The following is a 19,589-nucleotide window of genomic DNA, read 5'->3' as shown; positions in this document are numbered from 1 at the left end:
TGTATTGGACTATGAGCTTTAATTTAACTAAGAAATCAGTTCTCATTCTTGCTCATTTGCGAAAAATTCTTTTTTACTTTTTTTTGTAAAAAAAGTAAAAAAAATCTTTCGATTACTGGCAGAATGCTCGAATTAACCAATTTTAAATCGGTTTTTGTCTTGTTCGGTTTTCAGAAACAAAACGGTCGGGTCAGTTTTATGAAAATTCGAGTTTGGTTGATTGGGTTTAAAACATTCGGTTTGGTTAGTGACTCTCACACATACTTGTAGCTCATCTTGAATCAATGTTTCAAACTTATTATGAATGATCAAATTCGAGATTCGATTAGAACAAAAGATCGACTCAAAAAAAAAAATTTATTTGGATCAAAGCACTTGGGCTATTGGACTTTATATTTATGGCCCAAATTCACTATCATTCATTTGGGTCCATGTTTTTTGGCCCACAAACCCCCTTGTTCCAAATCTTGTCTTCCACCTCCTCCAAGCCGATGCAGCTTCTGCCCTCGTCTCTTTCTTCATTCTTTGCAAATCTTTTCAGCCCTGATCGGAAGTACTAATGAATCCTTGATTGAAAATGAAAACGAAGGAAAGGTGGAATTTTTACATGTGAAAGTGAGTTATTTAGTGTTGCTTGCACACACTTTTTCTGTTCAGAGTTTTGATTTGGTTGAATTTTTTTTATTATGTGAATTGACTGAGTTTTTGTTTGAGCTGAATTGACTACAATTGTCTAATGTACTTTATCATACTGAGATTCTGCATTACGGTAAGAGTATCAGTTGTTGTAGTCTTTCATAGTTTTTTCTTGACATGATTTCACGTCGTGAAGACAAAATAATCCTCGTGGGATATCGCTTGCTGTAAGAATTCCTTGAGTAAATGGATTGTATAATGAATACATGTTATTCAATGTAAGCAGCAGAGTGATTCTGGAGCATTAATAAGTGTAATTGAGAAACTGGTGGAAATCAAACCCGTGTATCTCTATGTATGTTTATGAGGGACTGCAAACGGGGGAATAAACAAATGAATATAATTGCCTTAAGTTACAGTAAAAAAGACCAACGAGATCTTCCGGTGCGTTATACTGAACTCGAAATTGAGAAAAGGGTATCAAGAAACAGGATGAGCTTTGCTGTTTAATTGTATCTTGTGGCATTCTTGAATCTTATGACACTGTTTTATTTTATTTGCAGTTAAATTTGTTCTGAGCTAAATACAGAATAGTTGCAGTTTCAAATGTGTAAAGGTTTGCACATGTTAGCTACTTTTGCGGTTCTTGGTGGATCGTTTGCTGTTGGTTTTGTGACCTCTTCTGTTTCTGAACAAACCACCTTGCATAGAAAGGTTGAAACTGCTGGGTTGGAGAGATACTACAACTACCTTTAGAACTGCCTTTAGAAGGACTTTCGTTCTATATTCTAATGGGTATCAAAATCGCTGAGGTTTTTGATATGCTACTCTTCCCATCGTAGCAAATTCCGAGGTTTTTGTTATGTTTTTTTGCTGCTGCTTGACAATTGTGATATATTTTAGCTTCAACAAAAATAATAGGTATTGCATTTCTTTCCAAGCTATATTGTCATACAGGTTTACTTTTGCAGAGGAAATATGGAAGGCTTTGTGGGAGTTGTAAAGGAGTGGGATTATACACTTGCAAGCTTTGCAAAAGCAATGTTACAATAAAATGGTCTCCTCTCTATGATCCTTTGGTTATAAATCCATGTGTTTGCCCAACTTCTGATGGATTCAATTGAGTGGTTTCCGATTCAAGAGTATTCATCTTGATCAAATATGTGAGACGATGAGAGTGCAGCAACTGTTATTCTCCGTTTCTTGTTATCGTAGGGTTCAGCGTTGTCTCAACTGCAAGGGAGGTGGCATGCAAGGCTAGCTAGGACGTCGATATTGTTTTTCTCACCTTTCGGTTTATAGGATGCAAGGGATCTGAAATCTGCTTGTATGCATTACTACTAAATCATCATGTTCCAAACATTAATTTCATTAATTTGTTTTTGAAGTACATTATATAATTGTTATGTAAAATAATATCAGTATTTTTTTTAGAGAAAAATATCACATAGTAGTTTTCAGAAATGAAAAAAGTTTAAATATTTATTTTCTTAGATGACTCGAAAGAGAGTTATTATTTTTACTTTACAATCGCGGGACAGTATCAAAATCGACTTGCATGGTAGGAGTAATTTCGTAAATTTAAACATATAATTTAAAACAAAGTTAATTTATTTTATTTATAAAAAAAAATGGGTGCTCGTTCAAATCAATACGTATATCACGCAAATGCATTTTCTTACACGTGCATTTATTCAATTAAAAGACCGGCACAAAAAAAAACCTGCGATTCCCATTTTCTCAACCCCTCCCAACGAACCATGCCTTCTTACCAATTTTTTCAACTCCGGCATCCTCCGCCGTCGTTACTCTCTCTTGAAGCTCCGGATAATGGCCACAACCCACCAATCCCGGCAACCGGTGTCCTCTATATACAACCGACTCCGGTTGGAATTGATTCAAAACGACACCAAGAATCGAAATGGAATACCGGTCTGTTCGGATGTCATGGTGACCTGAAAATTTGTAAGTCACTATCAAGAATTTATGGATGATTATTCATCTCATTTAGGCTTTTCCAATCCTTTCTCTTTTTCGTTCCCTTAAATTTCTTTTTGTACGTACGAGGTTGCAAAACGTTGTTCTGTCCATGCATCACGGCTTCTGAGATCGTGGAGATCATAACCGAGGGAACTACGTGTAAGAAACAAACAGACGATATAAAGACATTTATATACATGCATATATAAATATATTGTATAAAAGAGACAATTTTGAATTGTTTTTTTTTTTTTTAAGCACGACACTTCCATTTTGTTCTCTAATAATCGCCAGTACTGTATATATATGTTGCAATATTCAAAATGCAGCTACAAGGGAAGCATTGGTAATTCTTGGATTGTTCTCGGTGACATATTGCATGTGGGCATACACATGCTTCAATCGTACCATAATCAGAACAAGATTCAACATTAAGGGAAGCCCTTGGAACGATTGTCTTGCTCATGGATTCTGCTTGCCTTGCGCCTTATGTCAAGAGTATCGAGAGCTGGATCATCGGGGATTCGATCCTAGTCTTGGTAAACTCTCGATCGAATTGTATACTTTTTATATTATAGTCGAATCACGAGAGCGAAATAAATTAAATAATATATATTATATGCATGAGCATACAAAATTAATTTGATATATGAAATTATAGTAATGAATTTGTTCTCGACACAGCTAGAAGATGTAACTTTATGAGTTATCAAATATTTCTAATTAGTTTGTTTGTGAAATGGAGCAAGGATGGTTTGAAAATGTTGAGAGACAAAAGAATGCAGTTGCCATTTACCAAATCACACCACCACAGCCTGCATCAATGACAAGATCATCATAGAAGTTCAAGGAGTTCAAGGTGTGCTAGGATTCTTAATTATTTTTTATTTTTAATTTCTTTGACGACGTTGTCTTAGAACGCGAATAATCAATCCAACTCGAACATAAATTCACAAGATTATTCGAAATAAATTCACGACTAACATGTTTGATTGTGTGGCTAATAAACGAGATGAAGGCATGCAGAAAGGCCTTCACAGCTTGCTTTGCAGTTGGAGATAAATGGGGAAGGAGTTAGCAACACAATGATCAAGAAGCAGCAAGAAAAAATTTTGAGGAATCGCATAACTTAATTATATATTTCTTTTTGTATATAGAGAGAAACAAGTTTTGGCCGCAGATATACAAATACATAATGTATATATAACATAATATATATAATAAATTTATAAGATTAATGAGCAAAACAGTATTTAATATCATTGTCAATAATCCAATGTCCAATGGGATTGATCGATTCAATTTAGTTAAAAAAAAAAAAAAACATGCATCGCTCGACAAGCTAGAATACTAAATATGATATTCATAGTATCATATCTTAGTAGTTTGTAGTAATGTTGATTGGACTTATTAATTATTTTACTTATTGATATTTAATAGTCTTGATAGGAATTTGGGTTTCTTGGGTGCCCTTTGATTAATATCGATCATATTTCGGATTATTTAATGAATTATAAATGTTTTATTTTGTTAATAATTCAATTCTCCAGAATCCTCTCATTAAACTGAAGGTCTCCTCTTTGGTCAAATCTCAGCCTGGGTTCGTTAATCAACTCATTTCCGTAGCTTTTTAATCTGTTTTATGTTTGAACTGCAATGTTAGTAAGGTCATCTCCAACTCACTGCACTACATTGGTGTTACGTAAAAATTATAGAATATTATGATAATATTATTCTTTATTTCAACATTAATATTTTTATTTTCTAATAATTATTTATAGTTTGATAACACGATAATAATTAAATCTTATAATTTGTTTATTAAAATTTGAATTAGTTATTTGATAATTTTTTATTTTTAATAAAAAAATAAATTGGAAGGAAAAAAATATTAGCATTTGATATTAAATAAATAATAAAACACAAACGCAAAATTTGATCCAAATATGCTTGAGTATACTAAAATTCAACAAAAAAATTTTTTTGCAAAAAAGCTTGAAACTGAACTTCAATATAATGACAACTTTGGATCTTATTTTTTAGAAATTAGAATATTGGGATCCGGTTTACTTTATTAATAAAAATCTATTTATATTCATAATTTTGTTATTTATTACTTGTTTTTTTAAAAACATTATTTATTAGTTGTTGTTTTGTAATATTGGTTGTTTATCGTTTGTAATTTGTATTTTTTTAACACACTAATAATGTAATTCGGTAGTTTGTTAAATTTATAGATTTATAGTTAATTAATTTCAATTCAAAGTATTAAAATGTTCATAATTTTCCCACGCACATACCATTTTTATACAAACATGTAGTATATTTCCGGTAAAGTACTGGGGTATCCTACGCTGAAGCTGAAGGTACATACATTTCTTTAGTGCATTTTATTTCCTTTTTTTATTCTCGGAAACAGTGGCGGAGCCAAGAATCTGGCGCTACCCGAACTATAATTTTAAATTCTAACATCCTTTAATATTTTAATTGATCTACCCGAGCTAATATCAAATTTATCCAAAATTATACATGAATTTACATATAAATTTTTTTAAAAAAAATTGGACCACCCGGGCTTTACATGTACCTCCGCCCCTGGTCGGAAACCAATGGATTTTACTGCCCTTTTGAGGTCTCGGCCATAGCCCAACTTCATCAGTTAACTGTTGGTGTACGTATATTAGTTTGAAGCTCATGATTCATCATGCTCGACCTTTTGAAACAATCGAAGCCATGCCTGGTACTTGGTTGATCAAATGACTCTTCGTTCATGTTGATTTACAGGAGTCCAATTTAGTGTTTTTTTTCCCCTATGTTCTAAAGCTTCAAACAAGTACAATCTGGAACACTGAATATGTGATTTACACTTATTAATTAACATGATTGCCTTGAGTTGCTGTAAAAAGGACCAACGAGGGTATGTTATAGTGAACTTGAAATTGAGAAATGGGTATCAAGAAACAGGGTGAGTTTTACTGTTTCATTGTATCTTATGGCATTATTGAATCTTATGACACTGTTTTATTTTATTTGCAGTTAAATTTGTTTTGAACTAAATATAGAAGAGTTGCTGTTTCAAATGTCTAAAGGTTTGCGCGTATTTGCTACTTTTGCGGCTGCGGTTCTTGGTGGATCTTTTGCTATTGGTTTTGTGATCTCTTCCCTTTCTGAGGGCTTCTCCAACCCTAGCGCAGGATTTTCCCTCCAACGGAGAGAAAGGGCTTTCTTTTTTATTTTTTTAATTTTTTAATGTTTTTTAATTAATATAAATATGTATTAAATATTTTTAATAATAATATTATATAATTGATGAGTAAAATTAAATCGTGTTGATATAAATTAAAACGCAAAAAATTTAATTATAATTATATTAGAAAATTTATAAAAATAATTCTAGTTTTTTTATATTATTTTTGACATTTTTAAATCTCGTATGTATATAATTGATAAAATATCAGAAAAACCAACAGCAAAATTTTGAAATTAAAATTACGATACCCAATTGAAATACAAATACAAAGATAATACATAATTGGAATACAAATTCGAAGATAATACATAATTGAAAATTACAAAGATAACAATGCGAATAAAAACATAAAAATGACAAACAAGGTAGATGATCAATAATCTCCTAAATTAGATCTCGATCCTCCAAAATCACCAAAATATACTTTTTAGTATAATATTTGAAGTAAATGGGTTGGAGATAAATGTTATATTTGGTGCAGTTTCTGCACCCAAATAGATTTATGGGTTGGAAATGGCCTGAACAGACCACCTTGCGTAGAAAGGTTGAAACTGTGATATCCTTGTCCCACATCTTAAAAATTAAAATATTTAAAATAGTTTATAATGGACTTACAATGGACTTCTATAACAACTTAGGTTAATCATTCTCGTAAAGCGAAGACGAATATGAAGTAGTTGTTATAGGGACCCATTGTGCAGTCATTCGGGCTCGGCTCGGGGCGTGACATAATGGTATCAGAGTCGGTCACGCGCATGGAACACCGGGAAATAAGTGCTATGTGGGGCAATGTGCTACGTGCATGAGAGCCAGCTCTTGAACCTGCGGGGCAAAGTGCTACATGACGGGAGCCACCTCTTGAACTTGTAGGAGCCACCTCTAGATTCTCGGCGCCGTGGATCGAGGAATCAGGCCGCGACGAGGACGTCGCGTTCTGAAGGAGGGATGATTGTGATACCCTTGTCCCAACTTGAGTTAATCATTTTCGTAAAGTGAGGATGAATACGAAGTAGTTGCTATAGGGACTCATTGTGCAGTCACTCGGGCTCGGGCTCAGGCTCGGGGCGTGACAGAAACTGCTGGGACGGAGAGATACTCCAACTACCTTTTTGCTTTTGAACTGCCTTTAAAAGTACTTTCATTCTATATTCTAATGGGGCATCAAAATCGCTGAGGGTTTTGATATGTTGGTCTTCCCATCATATCAAATTCTGAGTTTTTTGTTATGTTTTTTTGCTGCTATATTGTCATACAGGTTCACTTTTGCAGAAGAAATATGGAAGGCCTTGTGAGAGTTGTAAGGGAGTTGGATTTTACACTTGCAAGCTTTGCAAATGCAATGGTACAATAAGGGGGCATCCAAGGCTAGAACGGCGAATTGTTTTTCTCGGCTTTCTGATTGTTGGATGCAAGGGATCTGATGTCTGCATGTATACTAGTAACTCATCATGTTCCACACATTAATCTCATATTGTTTTTTAAGTACATTTTATTTTTGTTATGTAAAAGAATGTCACGTTGAAATTTTTATTATTATTTCATAGAAAAAACATCACATATCGTTTTTTAAGTGTATTTTTTTTTTGTTATGTAAAGAAATGTCAGATCCTCTGTTTTTATATGAAGGTAGATTGTAAGTCGTAACAAACGAACCAAACGTTATTTCATCACTCAGGTTGAAGAATGTATTTCACATAGCCATTTGTGTATTTTGATTGAAGTTTTCATCATTTATGTTAATGTTCATGTATACATGAACAAAAGAAATTAACTGCTTGCAAACCAATCAAATTTTGATTGGAAAAATTGGTAGATTGTTATAAATATAATTTATTGGAATTTTGACATATATATGGTAAATCCGAAGAATGGTAAACCTAACCAAATTTGAACCGATGCAAATTTTGAGCCAAGAATTGCTACATTATTATTATATGTTTCATTTATTTCTATCGATATCTTTTTTAGCATAAATTTGAAGACATTAAATTTCAGAATTTTGTACACGAAGCAAATTTAGAATCAATTATATTATGACGTTATTATTATTATTATTATATTATCATTTATTGAAATTTTGATATATATGTATGGTATAGGAATGATAAACCAAACAAAATTTGAGGCAAGAATTACTCCATTATTATTATCTATAGCATTAATTAATATATATTTATTTTTAGCATAAATTTTATTGGCGGTACATTATCAGCTTCATTACTATCTATTTCTTTTTTAGCATAAATTTTGAAGCAAATTTAGAGACATTATAGTGGTACATTATTATATATACATAATTAAATATAATTTATTTTCTTTCTAGCATAGATTGTTATATTATTATTATATAAGTTGATATTTACACTCTATTTTTTGTTATTTGTATTTCATTTGTCAATAAATTTGATATATATTTTACACAATTAAGTAAAGTGTAGTTAGCACAAAATGAATTGTAAATATCGACTCCCTGCTATTATATATATGTATATACAAGTAATTGGAATTTTGACATATATAGTAAACCTGAGCAATGGTAAACCTAACAAATTTTGGACCGGTTTGCAAATTTTGAGCCAATAATTACTAAATTATTATTATATATAGTATTAATTACTATATATTTCTTTTTTGGCATAAATTTTTAGCAAATTTAGAACTAATTATATTGGTACATTATTTATTATCTACATAGAATTAAATACAAATTATTTTCTTTTTTAGAATATATTGTTATATTAGTATATATATAATTTATTAGAATTTTAACATATATATGGTAAACCCGGAAAATGACAAACATCAGCTTTTTAAATTTTTTTTATTCTCTTTATTAATGCCACGAAACATGAAAAACAAAAACTAATTATTCAAAATCTTTCTCCCCACGTGACAGAAATTTCTCGCGACGAAAACCATATTCGTATGCACGACTCACTGGCTGCAGTTGGGTAGATTTGGAGGCCTCAAAATCTCTTGAACGTGGAAATTATTTGGGAGAGGAGCAATTATTGAGGTTGGGTATGGGGATGGGGAGTAGATTGGGAGAGATGGTGAAAGAAGGTTGAGTTGGGCTCAAATTGGAGGGGCGAAAATGATAGTTTGTCGATAGAAATGGTGGCGCCTGAGTTCGGTGAGCAGGAGATTTGGAAAGAAGGGTGGCCGCAGCCGGTGGAGAATGAGAACAAAAATAGCGGTGCAGTGGTGAAAGGTGGGCACAAGGTATGGGTTTCGGGTGGTGGAGAACGTAAGAAATGCTACAATAGATATGAAAATAGTGGGTTGGTGGCGGAGGAATTGAGACGACAGTCAGCATTTTTGGAATGCAATCTTAATAAAAATCTTATTAAATGAGGTGAAATACACACTAAAAGCAGTGTAGAGTATGTATGTATATATATAATATATATATATATACACACACACATTCCCTACCATTGAATCTAGGATTTTCATTTCATTAATTGATCCATAGATTCATCATTGACTGAAGCTTCTGGAAACATCCAATCATTCCAGTGGAAATGATTTCGATTTCCTCACTCAACCCTACAGCTGCCGCCGCCGCCGCCAATTCCGCCGCCCTGCCCTCCCTTCAACCTCTTCGCCGCCAACAGCTACTGTTCTTGTCGCCTCCGCAGCACCACCATTCTCGCCGCTGCCTTACAGTCCGAGCAATCGATGCTGCCCAGCCGTACGATTACGAAGCCCAACTCAACCCCTGCTTCACCCAGTCAACCAAGCTCAGAATCGCCATAGTTGGGTTCGGCAACTTCGGCCAATTCCTGGCGAAGACGTTCATTCGGCAGGGTCACACGGTCTACGCCTATTCTCGATCCAGTTACTTCTCGATCGCGCAATCGATGGGCGTTGTTTACTTCTCCGATGTGCACGACCTCTGCGAGAATCACCCTGATGTGATTCTCCTGTGTACTTCCATACTTTCGACTGAGCAAGTGCTCAAATCGTTGCCCCTGCAGCGGCTTCGAAGGAATACTCTGTTTGTAGATGTTTTGTCTGTGAAAGAATTTCCAAAAAACATTTTCCTCCAGGTTCTTCCCACCCACTTCGATATACTCTGCACACACCCCATGTTTGGCCCCGAAAGTGGGAAATACAGCTGGAAGGATCTGCCGTTTGTGTTTGATAAAGTGAGAATTGGGGATGAAGATTCTAGATCAAGGAGGGTTGACAATTTCTTGAATATTTTCAAGAAAGAAGGGTGTAGAATGGAGGAGATGTCGTGCTCGGAGCACGATAAGTATGCCGCGGGATCGCAATTTATTACTCATACAATGGGGAGAATTCTTGAAAAGTTGGACCTGGAAGATACTCCAATTAACACTAGAGGATACGAAACCTTGTTGGATTTGGTGGGAAATACCTCTAGTGATAGTTTTGATTTGTACTATGGGCTGTTTATGTATAACGAGAATGCAATGGAACAGATAGAGAGACTGGATTTGGCGTTTGAGGCATTGAAGAAGGAGTTGTTTGGGCACATACATGAAGTCCTGAGGAAGCAGTTGTTTGGGAAATCCGAGGAGGGCAGTTCTCAGAAACCGATGGTGGCGAAACTGCCCAAGAATAATGGGACTTCGTTGTTGCCATCTCCAACGGAGAGTGTAAGCGGCGACGGCGACGGCGGCAGCAACAGCCGTTAGGATGGCGATTCTGTGCCGGCGCTAGGTTTGCTTACTCTTTTCAACGTAGTTTCTGTAGTGAAAGCGATTCCTAAGTTGATGTGATGGAGTTTTTGAATGTTTTTTTAATAAATTATGACTAACGCATATTTCTCCTATTTTGCTGTCAATAATGATACTTGGAATCTCTTGTTTATGTTACTGTCTTATAAACGAATGAGGCATTCATCGGGGATTGGATTTGAATAATAAGAAATTTTTTATAGAAAAATTTATTCCAACTAGTTGATTACATCAAAGTTTCTTCCCATTCTTGTGCTCTCTTTAGTTTTATCGATAAGGTGTAAACGTGGTTCTAATAATAATTTTTTTTATTGCAATAGAATGAGTCATACTAACACAGTAGTCTATAAACTATGTTAGTTAGAAATTCATGAAAATGCAATACCATTAAACTTTTATTTTCGCTTTTTGCTTCATCGCACTGTTATCTTGTAATAATTTCAACAAAATTTGTAATTTTGATCATTTATGATCAATTCTTTGTTATTTCGGCCCCTACTTTATCCATCAATCATATTTTGTTAACTTTGTTTGTTCGTTTTTTTAATCTTAATACTTTTCTTGCATAATAATAATGTGTCCAATGGTGTGTAGCAGCAGTCAGGAGAAAAATGACTAAATTTTCAAAGCAAAAAACCAAAACTACTAAAAATTAAAGTTACATGATTAAGACTCAATTTTAAAAATATAACAGTTGAAAACTAAGATACATGATTAAGACTCAATTTTGATGATATCTACAATTTTTATGTTGACAAGTTTTCTCACTTCTCAACCGATTTGTATCATATTTAAATATCGTGTCATGATGAACTAAGACACTCCAACAACCCGAAATCATTAATTCCGATAATATTTTGGGGAAAAGGCCGATAAATATATCATCCATTCGACAAACGGCACAGCTAACTCTACTATAAATCGGTGTATAGATATATGAAAACCGAGCATATTGATATAAGATGTACTATGATGACGATTTCTTATTTAGTTATTATATGTCCTAAATTTATGGTCATACTTATATAATCTCTCTTTATTTTCTCATTGTGGTATAATATTTTGTTGATTGTTGATCATATTACTTTCATCTTTAACAATTCACAATAAATTACAATAACATTTAATTATTGGTATTGATTTGGATAATTAAATGATTGAATAACATATCGATACAACAATTGATTGAACGGTGCCATAGACGATGGACTTCGGTTTAAAAATTAAGTCAACTGAATGTGAGTCATGAACATTGTGCTGAATATTTAGCTAAATGGTTCATTATGACTTCTCGTTGGATCAAATGATTGGTCGATTGCAAAAATCCCACTTGACTTGGGAGAAAAAACTTTATTATCACACCATAAATCTCACCTCTTGCCGGAATAGCCGGTTTTTTCGAGTTCGATCTCCCTCTCCGTGTGAGTTGTAAAAAAAAATTGAAGGAAAATAGAACCTAAAAATAACGACAGACAAATCCAACAGTTTATTATCTCAAGGGCATGGTCGAATTTATGTCAGCCAAACGATTTTATTTATTTATTTATTTTTTTAAGTCTAAAAGATATTTGTTATAATTGAATTTTGAAATCGAAATTTGGCATATTTCTTGAAAATATATTAATGAGAAAATTTGATTCCAAATACGAACCCATGATTATAAATTGGTTCTCGGGTTTGGAGATCAACCGAACAGGCGAGATGCTTAGAAGGAAGCCGACAAAAATAGAGGTCAAAGTTGAAGACAAAGAGGAACTCGAAGAAGCCCGCAAGCGAGCCGCCGCCTCATCCTCCTCTGCAGCCACTACCGCGTCCTCCTCCCTACTTCACCACTTCGACCGCTCCTCCCTCGATCCCTCCTCCAAATCCCATCGCATCGGCCTCTCGTGACACCACAAATCATATACCACCGTAATTTTGTCGTCGTTTTCATTTCAAAAAATTGGTTCTTTTTCAGTCAATAAGGCGTCTTTGTTGAGAAACATAATGGAGATTGAAGTTAAGCTCCGATTACCGAACAAAGCCTCCTATCAGAAGCTTCTCTCGTTACTTTCTCCGTTTCATGTCATCACCCATAATCAACACAACACATTCTTTGACGGCTCGGCTTCTGAGTTGATCTCACGCCGAGCCATACTCCGTCTTCGCTTCCATGAGCAAACTAACCTCCCCAAATGCTTCATTTGCCTCAAGGCCAAAGCAATTATCAGCAACGGCGTGAGCCGTGTTGAGGAAGACGAGGAGGAGGTGGACCCTGCCATAGGGAGAGCTTGCTTTGAGGACCCTGGGAAGCTAACGGAAGTGGATTCAAGGGTTCTGAGGAGAATAAAAGAAGAATTTGGCGTATCTGGTTTTGTGGGTTTGGGAGGGTTTAGAAATGTAAGAAATGTGTATGAGTGGAATGAGGTAAAATTGGAGGTGGATGAGGTTAAATACGAATTCGGGGATTTGTACGAGGTGGAGTGCGAGAGCGTGGAGCCTGAGAGAGTTAAGGTAATGATCGAGGAGTTCTTTAAAGAAAATGGAATTGAGTACTCTGATTCGGCTATGTCAAAGTTTGCAATTTTCCGGGCTGGAAAGTTGCCAACCTAGTAAGCATTTCTTATCGGCTGTTGGCTAGTATGTTAAATTGCTTTTCATGTTCGTTTTGCGGTTAGTTATCTTCGTCGTAGATTTTAGTGTCATTATCTGAAGTGATTCATGTTTCTTTATTAAGTACGTATGTGATATATGTTATCTCTATGCTTGCTAAAACGGATTTCTTGTTATTGAGTTGTCAGTTGTTCTTTATCTACATATAATACAGTGAACTTCTTTAATAATAGATCATCTATCTTGGTAATGCATCTGTTTTGTGTCTGATTGGAGCCTTTGGTCAAAAGATTTTTTCAAGTTAAAACAACAGGTTCTTTTTATTTTTAAAATTTTGTAATTGTCTTTATTGGTTAATTATGATGAGTTTCTTTGATACTTTTCGTCGGTTCGGCCTTCTTCATGGCAAGTATACGAAAAACTAAGCGCTTCTCATTACCGAATGGGACGTCTTTCATAGTTTCATCGTTTCGATGTTTCGAGTTCTTAGTTTTATGTCTTGAACGGTGTATGGATGTTGGTGTGTAAATGGATTTGTTCTTGCTAGGGATCTGGAAAGCAACCTGAGACAAGATTTAGCATTTAAATTATGCGCAACTTTGAAATTTTATATATCCGACATCACAATGGTTCTCAAGATTTTTCATGCTGCAGAATTCGACCATGTGATCTGGTGAACAATCCATTATTAGTACTTTCTCAACTTAGTGTATCAACCGTAGTTCAGTTATATTTGATGTTTGTTTCGCCATTCTCCGAGTATGCTGTTTTGACTTTCACGATGTATTAATATGGTGAGCATTGACATGCAAGAAAGTGAATGTGCTTATGATGTTGGCTCTATCAATTAACTGAATATCCAAGGGTTTTATATCTCGTTGCAATTGATGGGGCCACTCATGCATTAGTTGCTGGTATAGCTAAGCATTCATAGGGTAAATAGGCTTGTGTTACCTCTGTCTTTCCTTAATTAAGGTGCCAAGTTGAGACTCGAATCGTAAATTCGTATTTTGGAATTGAAACTCAAAGTTGCCATTCAAGTAATAACATACAACAGTCTGGATTAAGGGGATATGATGATATGATGATCATCACTTAGCAACTCTATCAGAAACAAGTATTCAAGTTGTGAAACACCCAGTGCTTACTAACAAACCTTATCATATATCATAGTCTTTTAAGACTCATAGCATTGAACCGTTTTAAGTTTAGAAATTTTCTTAGTGTCCTTGACCCAAAACACTTCAATAACAGTATAAGCTCCAACTTTTTTTCTAAAAGAGTGCTCTTCTACAAGCTAAAGGCTTCCAATGTTTTCCTCTGATTTTTTTCGTTGGAGTTCTTAGTTACTTGCATGAAAGAAACTATAAATGTACAAAATCTGAAAGCTTCCTAACAAGTAATTTGCTGGTCAGAGTAGGCCATAGACCCCTTGTGTTTAAGTGTTTGTTCAGAAAATGCTATTGGCGAAGTTTAGTATTACAATTCTTCAAATTTAACTGATTGCATTAGTTTAAGAGTCACATTTACTTAGGGGTGGGCATCGGGTCGGTTTGGGTTTTGTCGTAACGGTAGTCATTTTGACTGCCGAACCTGACCCAAAATTTCGGGTACCCGAAACATTTGTGTAATTTTGAGTACTATACATATAGGTACTCTAAATTTTTATTTCATTGATTTTGGCCAGAAGATCATTGCAACATTTATGCTTAGAAGATCCACCTTGAACCATAAAAACTTGTGGTACAAATTCAATAGAAGCATTGAAAAGCTTCAAGGTTTAAGCGTCGTAGATTTGAAGAAGCAATAAATAGAAATTAAGTTTAGTGGGTCCATAGCAGCTTGCCCCTAATTAGTCGGTTAGTGTGTTAATTCTTCCACATCTCCTGGTACGAACTTCCTCCCTCATTTGCTGCACTGATTCTTGAAATTCTCAGTCTTATTCCTGCTTCATAGTATATTTCTGGACCGGAAATGTGTATCTTTGGTAAAAATGAAAAATGGGTTGCTGAGTTTGCGGCAGTAGGGTTGCGGAGAGGAGACGCTCGCGGCGGCGTGTGGGTGAGTTAGTTTGAAATGGGTAGTGATTTGGGAGGTTTCGAATGAGTTTTATGACATATTTGACCGAATCAAAATTTCAGGGAAAAAATGATGGTTCATGTGGAATTGAAGGAAAGTACCTATGCTACATTTTTTAAATTTTGACTTAAGTGCCAGTAGTTTTAGTTTATAAATTTAAGTTTATTGGGCAACCGTGTAGATAAACTCGAACACTAAGATGTAAATGCACTCTTTGTTCGCTCCCTAACTTATGTTGCGTGTACCAAAAGTTGGTAACAATCAGTTATTTTTCTAGTGAACTAGACAAGGCTTGCTTTTAGTAAATGCTCTAAAAATGGTAAGAGTCAGGGTTTAACCTTAAGATGATGTTTCGTTCAAATTTAAATTTGAACATTCAAGTAAATTTATTTGATAATTTATTGTAGAAAATATTCATAAGCTACCAAGATCAATGTGTATTATACTTGTTCTTTAATGATGTGCCCATGTTTCCTATTTTTAATTTATAACTTGCTATTTCTGATGGACATAAGTGGAATAAGAAGGGAATGAAAGTTTAAAATGTTTAAAAGGGTTTACAATAACCTCGTATGGCAACTTGAGTCAACCATTTCCATAAAACGAGGACGAATACAAAGTAGTTTCTTACGTGGCCTATTCTGCAATTGCGCAAGCGCAGACCTGGGGGCTGGGGCGTGACATGGTTAATGTGGTCTATTGAAGTTTTAGTTAATAACTTGTACATCTATTATTATTGGGGTTAGGTGGGGGGAGTCATATTTGGAGCAATGGGACCTGTTCTTGTGTTCAGGAATCGTGAATTCGTGATTGATGTGGTAGTCCACGAGAAAGCGAGCAAGACTTTACTAATTGGGTGATAAAGTAAGGGCTTCTTTGTTAAACAATAATTGAAAGGAAAAATATGAAAATCTCCCGTGTCGAGATGAATAAGGTTAGAATGGTTGTTTTCTGGTTTAAAATACTAATTTGAGAATCATCCTCTTGTCCCTTGCTTGAAAGCATGTTAATTTCCTAGTGTGTTTTCTTACCAAGTAAACGAGGCATTTTGATTTCATGATTCAGGATTTTCGAGCGGTTGACGTCGAGCCATGGTTGAAGCAAAGGTGGGATGAAAAAGAACTTTCCTTCCGCGCAACTGGTTCTGCAACAATACTTGTCCTTTACATTTTCATGGTTGATATCTATACTCTAATATATTCGCTATTGACTAAGAGTACTTGTGGCAGCCTTCTATTGATGTATTTTCTCTATTTTACATCATGCCTGATAAAACTGCTGCAAATTCCAGTTTATTTCTTCTTCTTTTTTTCAATAATAGATAAATGAAGTTTGCTGCACATTTTCTTGAAAAAATTGAAATCCTCTCAATTTCATGTTGACATCTACTTGATAGCAGGTTGAGTTGTCTTAACAGTTGGTCTAATATAAACCTTAACTTTAGATTTACACATACCTATACCAGTGTCATGTAATCTTTTTTTTTTTTTTCCAAAAATAATGGCTTTTGGTATCATATTATTTTCACAATCAATCATAAAGTAAAATTATATGCAACCTTGAAGATTCGTTTTATCTGTAAGGCTAAATTTTTCCTTCTGGGCTCGTTTTTTCCCTATAATTAGTGATATTGTTGAATTAGTAGTGCCATGGAAAAATGCTACAAAACAGTAACGTCAATATTGATAACATGAAATGTATTTATATTACATATTGACTTATTTTACGTTTATCGAGTAGTATTGAAACTTGTCGAAATAGGTCGGCTTAGATTTCCCATTAGTCACTAATGCAACAAGCTTATATCTAAGTTCACAAGTAATTGTGGAATAATTGACAAATTTAAGCAGCCTTCACGTCAATTACAATAGGTAATTTTTCGGTTTTACTATTTCATATCGTAAGCATCTAATCATGATCATGGTGGATCAAGAATTTTGCCAAAGAATGCCCAGTGTAGTTGTACACTTGTATCTGTTTAATTCAATTTTATTTACCTATTTTTAAAAAAAAATTGTAATGGGTGAGGTGCAAATAAATGATAGAACTTAAATTATATTATTCAGTGTTGAAAATCTCATTCAAGCATAAACAAAACAAATACCTTGTCTCTACCTGCTGGCTACAATCCATGGAAATAAACGAGTGACCTAGCAAACAAACAGGCAACTTGCTTTTCTAAACACAAATATGACATTAAAAATCATACATCTAACATAAGATCCAGAATTCTCATTTCTCCACAAAAGGGAGCACATGAAATTCTATAAAATAAGAAAACACAGTTTAACCCAAACTAGAAAGATCAATTTCCTACTGAAATATAATAGACGAGAGCTAAATTATCCTCATTCTCTTACACAGCCAATCAACAAAAAGGAACTAAAGAAACATCATCTGCAGCTAGTTCACTTCCTCTTCTTAGCCGGTGGTTGATCCTCCTCCTCCTCCTCCTCATCTTCCTCATCCTCGTCGCCATCCTCGTCGCCATCCCCATTATCATCATCATCCTCATCATCATCACCACTACCTCCATTACCGTTGGCTTCTGGTTCGTCTTCTGGATCTCCTTCCTCGTCATCTCCACCTTCTTCGCCGGCGGAGAAATCTTCGTCACCGGCATCATCATCATCATCCTGCTCATCAGCATCATCATCTTCATCATCATCCTCAGTGTCAGATGCATCTTTGTTGTCGGGTCCGGGCTTTTCCAATCTATGAAGATCGTCAATTGGGAACCTGCCAATGCTCGACATTTATTCACTTTGTATATTATCTTTTTTTTGGTAAGAAATATTGTAGTGAAGAAAATAAATGTTACCTTTTCTCAGTCAAGTCAGGTAGCCCATCAATGTTGTTCAACAGAGCTCCCATCTATATAAATCATGTAATTAATTAAGAAATTATATTGTTTTATTAAAAAATGTAGACGATTGCGTAAAACTCTCACTCATTTCACTACCTCAGCTCCATGCCTAAAACACAAAACTGTAAACAGTGTGATTTAAGATAACTACAGACATCCAAACTGTAACTAGAGGCCACACAGACACAATACTCGATGAGAATATTAGGAAACTGTTAATCAGCATATATTTCAAAATGAACATATATTTACTTGAAAGAATTACTGATTCCAAAGGAAGCACGAGAAGAATTACTGAATTCCAAAGCAAGCATGAGAAAGTAAGGTTTTGAAGTAAACTGTGAATTACGAATGAGTACCAAATCCAAGGAAAACCCCAAAAAAAAAAACAAATTTCCTTCCAATGCGCAGCCAATGGCGCAAATTATACATTGGCCAGCCTTTCCTATTCACATCTCCTGAATCTGTTTTCTAGGGGACTAAAAACTCAATCCGATAAGCCATAACGCTGAAACTGAGGTGTGATGTTTACGAGTTTTGTGGTAAACATTGAGAAAAGTGTTCAAACTCCATATATTTTAGTCACTGGAATGTGACAGCAAATAATCTACTTTTTGAAATAATAACCAAATTGAGACTGAAATAATCCCGAGAAACGCATTACACGTGGCATGAAATATATTTCTAGAATAAACCGGCGTAAGGAAAGACATCCTGCAACATAAACACAAAAAAATTTGGAGACGAATTCAATCGAAACAAAAACAAATCTTGAGTTACAGTTTTCCTGTTATTTACAGCTGTGGCTCAAGCAAGCCCACTTTCGAATTTAACTCAGACGAAAAACAACAAAAGAAGGGGTTAGCCACATATCAAACCAAAACTAAATAGTCAAGTCAAACTCTAAAGAAAAAGGATTCGGACTCCATATACTGAGAATACAAAAAATCCTGAAAAAGGGAATCACACAAGAAACATCACCACAGAAGCTCAAAATTCAAAATTAAAGCAAAATCTCAGAAACCCAAATCACGAAATTCGAAATCCAAATAGAAAAAAATGCAAATCAAACTTTTAAATAAAAAAAAGGTTTGAGTACCAGTAAAATAAGGCAAGCAAGGGACTTTTGAGCAGCCAAGATAGTTTGAAGCGCTGCAGCCTCAGCAAATCTGCATACTACGTCAGAGCTCACCACCTCCATGTAACCAAATAAAAGAAACTTCCCCTAAAAAAGGCACTGAAAAAACTTGAAGAACAATGGAGAGAAGTGAAGTTTCAAGAACGAAAGAGAAGGAAAACAAACGGCTGACGAACCAGGGAGGAGTCGCAGTTGCTTCTCTGGCTAGGGTTGAATTTGGGTGTCCGAAAGTAAGTCGATAATAATAATAATAATAATAAAACTATAAAAGTACAGGAATTTAAGGAAAGTCGCAAATAATACGTTTGACTAGGGTTTTGTGGGATGACTCTAGGGTTTTGT

General features: G+C 34.8%; 4 protein-coding genes and 1 long non-coding RNA gene across 9 annotated transcripts; 3 read left to right on the top strand and 2 right to left on the bottom strand.

Annotated features, from left to right (window-relative positions):
* Nucleotides 1-433: 433 nt before the first annotated feature.
* LOC140971344 (protein PLANT CADMIUM RESISTANCE 2-like) lies at nucleotides 434-3,830 on the top strand. Of its 4 annotated transcripts, XM_073433567.1 has the most exons (8): nucleotides 434-615; nucleotides 1,200-1,489; nucleotides 1,608-1,693; nucleotides 1,852-2,601; nucleotides 2,704-2,775; nucleotides 2,946-3,155; nucleotides 3,366-3,475; nucleotides 3,635-3,830. In XM_073433567.1, the coding sequence occupies exons 4-7, from the start codon at nucleotides 2,268-2,270 to the stop codon at nucleotides 3,455-3,457; spliced, it is 708 nt and encodes a 235-aa protein (XP_073289668.1). In that variant the 5' UTR covers nucleotides 434-615; nucleotides 1,200-1,489; nucleotides 1,608-1,693; nucleotides 1,852-2,267; the 3' UTR covers nucleotides 3,458-3,475; nucleotides 3,635-3,830. The 4 variants fall into 4 exon arrangements, with proteins under 4 accessions (XP_073289668.1, XP_073289666.1, XP_073289667.1 ...); XM_073433565.1 differs by having other exon boundaries at nucleotides 1,608-2,601; XM_073433566.1 differs by having other exon boundaries at nucleotides 1,594-2,601.
* Nucleotides 3,831-5,635: 1,805 nt separating this feature from the next.
* LOC140971345 (uncharacterized) lies at nucleotides 5,636-7,217 on the bottom strand. Its single transcript, XR_012174299.1, has 2 exons — nucleotides 7,128-7,217; nucleotides 5,636-5,801 (listed from the first exon to the last, which is right to left on the bottom strand). It is a non-coding gene; the product is annotated as an uncharacterized lncRNA (long non-coding RNA).
* Nucleotides 7,218-8,873: 1,656 nt separating this feature from the next.
* LOC140971343 (arogenate dehydrogenase 2, chloroplastic-like) lies at nucleotides 8,874-10,780 on the top strand. Its single transcript, XM_073433563.1, has 2 exons — nucleotides 8,874-9,221; nucleotides 9,342-10,780. Exon 2 carries the CDS (start codon nucleotides 9,391-9,393, stop codon nucleotides 10,528-10,530), a length of 1,140 nt encoding a protein of 379 aa, XP_073289664.1. The 5' UTR covers nucleotides 8,874-9,221; nucleotides 9,342-9,390; the 3' UTR covers nucleotides 10,531-10,780.
* Nucleotides 10,781-12,230: 1,450 nt separating this feature from the next.
* LOC140971342 (triphosphate tunnel metalloenzyme 3-like) lies at nucleotides 12,231-16,538 on the top strand. Of its 2 annotated transcripts, none has more exons than XM_073433562.1 (2): nucleotides 12,231-13,191; nucleotides 16,309-16,538. In XM_073433562.1, exon 1 carries the CDS (start codon nucleotides 12,559-12,561, stop codon nucleotides 13,162-13,164), a length of 606 nt encoding a protein of 201 aa, XP_073289663.1. In that variant the 5' UTR covers nucleotides 12,231-12,558; the 3' UTR covers nucleotides 13,165-13,191; nucleotides 16,309-16,538. The 2 variants fall into 2 exon arrangements, with proteins under 2 accessions (XP_073289663.1, XP_073289662.1); XM_073433561.1 differs by having other exon boundaries at nucleotides 12,236-13,163.
* An 860-nt stretch (nucleotides 16,539-17,398) lies between these two features.
* LOC140971341 (uncharacterized) lies at nucleotides 17,399-19,589 on the bottom strand. The gene is made up of 4 exons (XM_073433560.1): nucleotides 19,424-19,589; nucleotides 19,209-19,334; nucleotides 18,065-18,117; nucleotides 17,399-17,982 (listed from the first exon to the last, which is right to left on the bottom strand). Exons 2-4 carry the CDS (start codon nucleotides 19,308-19,310, stop codon nucleotides 17,652-17,654), a joined length of 486 nt encoding a protein of 161 aa, XP_073289661.1. The 5' UTR covers nucleotides 19,311-19,334; nucleotides 19,424-19,589; the 3' UTR covers nucleotides 17,399-17,651.

Source organism: Primulina huaijiensis, chromosome 2 (genome assembly GCF_012295235.1).
Source record: "Primulina huaijiensis isolate GDHJ02 chromosome 2, ASM1229523v2, whole genome shotgun sequence".
Classification (NCBI taxonomy): domain Eukaryota; kingdom Viridiplantae; phylum Streptophyta; class Magnoliopsida; order Lamiales; family Gesneriaceae; genus Primulina; species Primulina huaijiensis.
The sequence above is the reverse complement of the archived record's forward strand: the minus strand, read 5'-3'. Positions and strand labels throughout refer to the sequence as shown.

What these genes read in the sequence shown, in the direction of transcription:
- LOC140971343 (XM_073433563.1), top strand. Translation starts at nt 9,391, where the DNA reads ATGATTTCGATTTCCTCACTCAACCCTACAGCTGCCGCCGCCGCCGCC.
- LOC140971344 (XM_073433567.1), top strand. Translation starts at nt 2,268, where the DNA reads ATGGGTGCTCGTTCAAATCAATACGTATATCACGCAAATGCATTTTCT. An exon ending in TCATGGTGACCTGAAAATTT is followed by an intron (nt 2,602 to 2,703) that starts GTAAGTCACTAT and finishes TGTACGTACGAG; the next exon opens with GTTGCAAAACGTTGTTCTGT. An exon ending in CATAACCGAGGGAACTACGT is followed by an intron (nt 2,776 to 2,945) that starts GTAAGAAACAAA and finishes TTCAAAATGCAG; the next exon opens with CTACAAGGGAAGCATTGGTA.
- LOC140971341 (XM_073433560.1), bottom strand. Translation starts at nt 19,310, where the DNA reads ATGGAGGTGGTGAGCTCTGACGTAGTATGCAGATTTGCTGAGGCTGCA. An exon ending in TTGCTTGCCTTATTTTACTG is followed by an intron (nt 18,118 to 19,208) that starts GTACTCAAACCT and finishes TGATTTATATAG; the next exon opens with ATGGGAGCTCTGTTGAACAA. An exon ending in CCTGACTTGACTGAGAAAAG is followed by an intron (nt 17,983 to 18,064) that starts GTAACATTTATT and finishes GAGCATTGGCAG; the next exon opens with GTTCCCAATTGACGATCTTC.
- LOC140971342 (XM_073433562.1), top strand. Translation starts at nt 12,559, where the DNA reads ATGGAGATTGAAGTTAAGCTCCGATTACCGAACAAAGCCTCCTATCAG.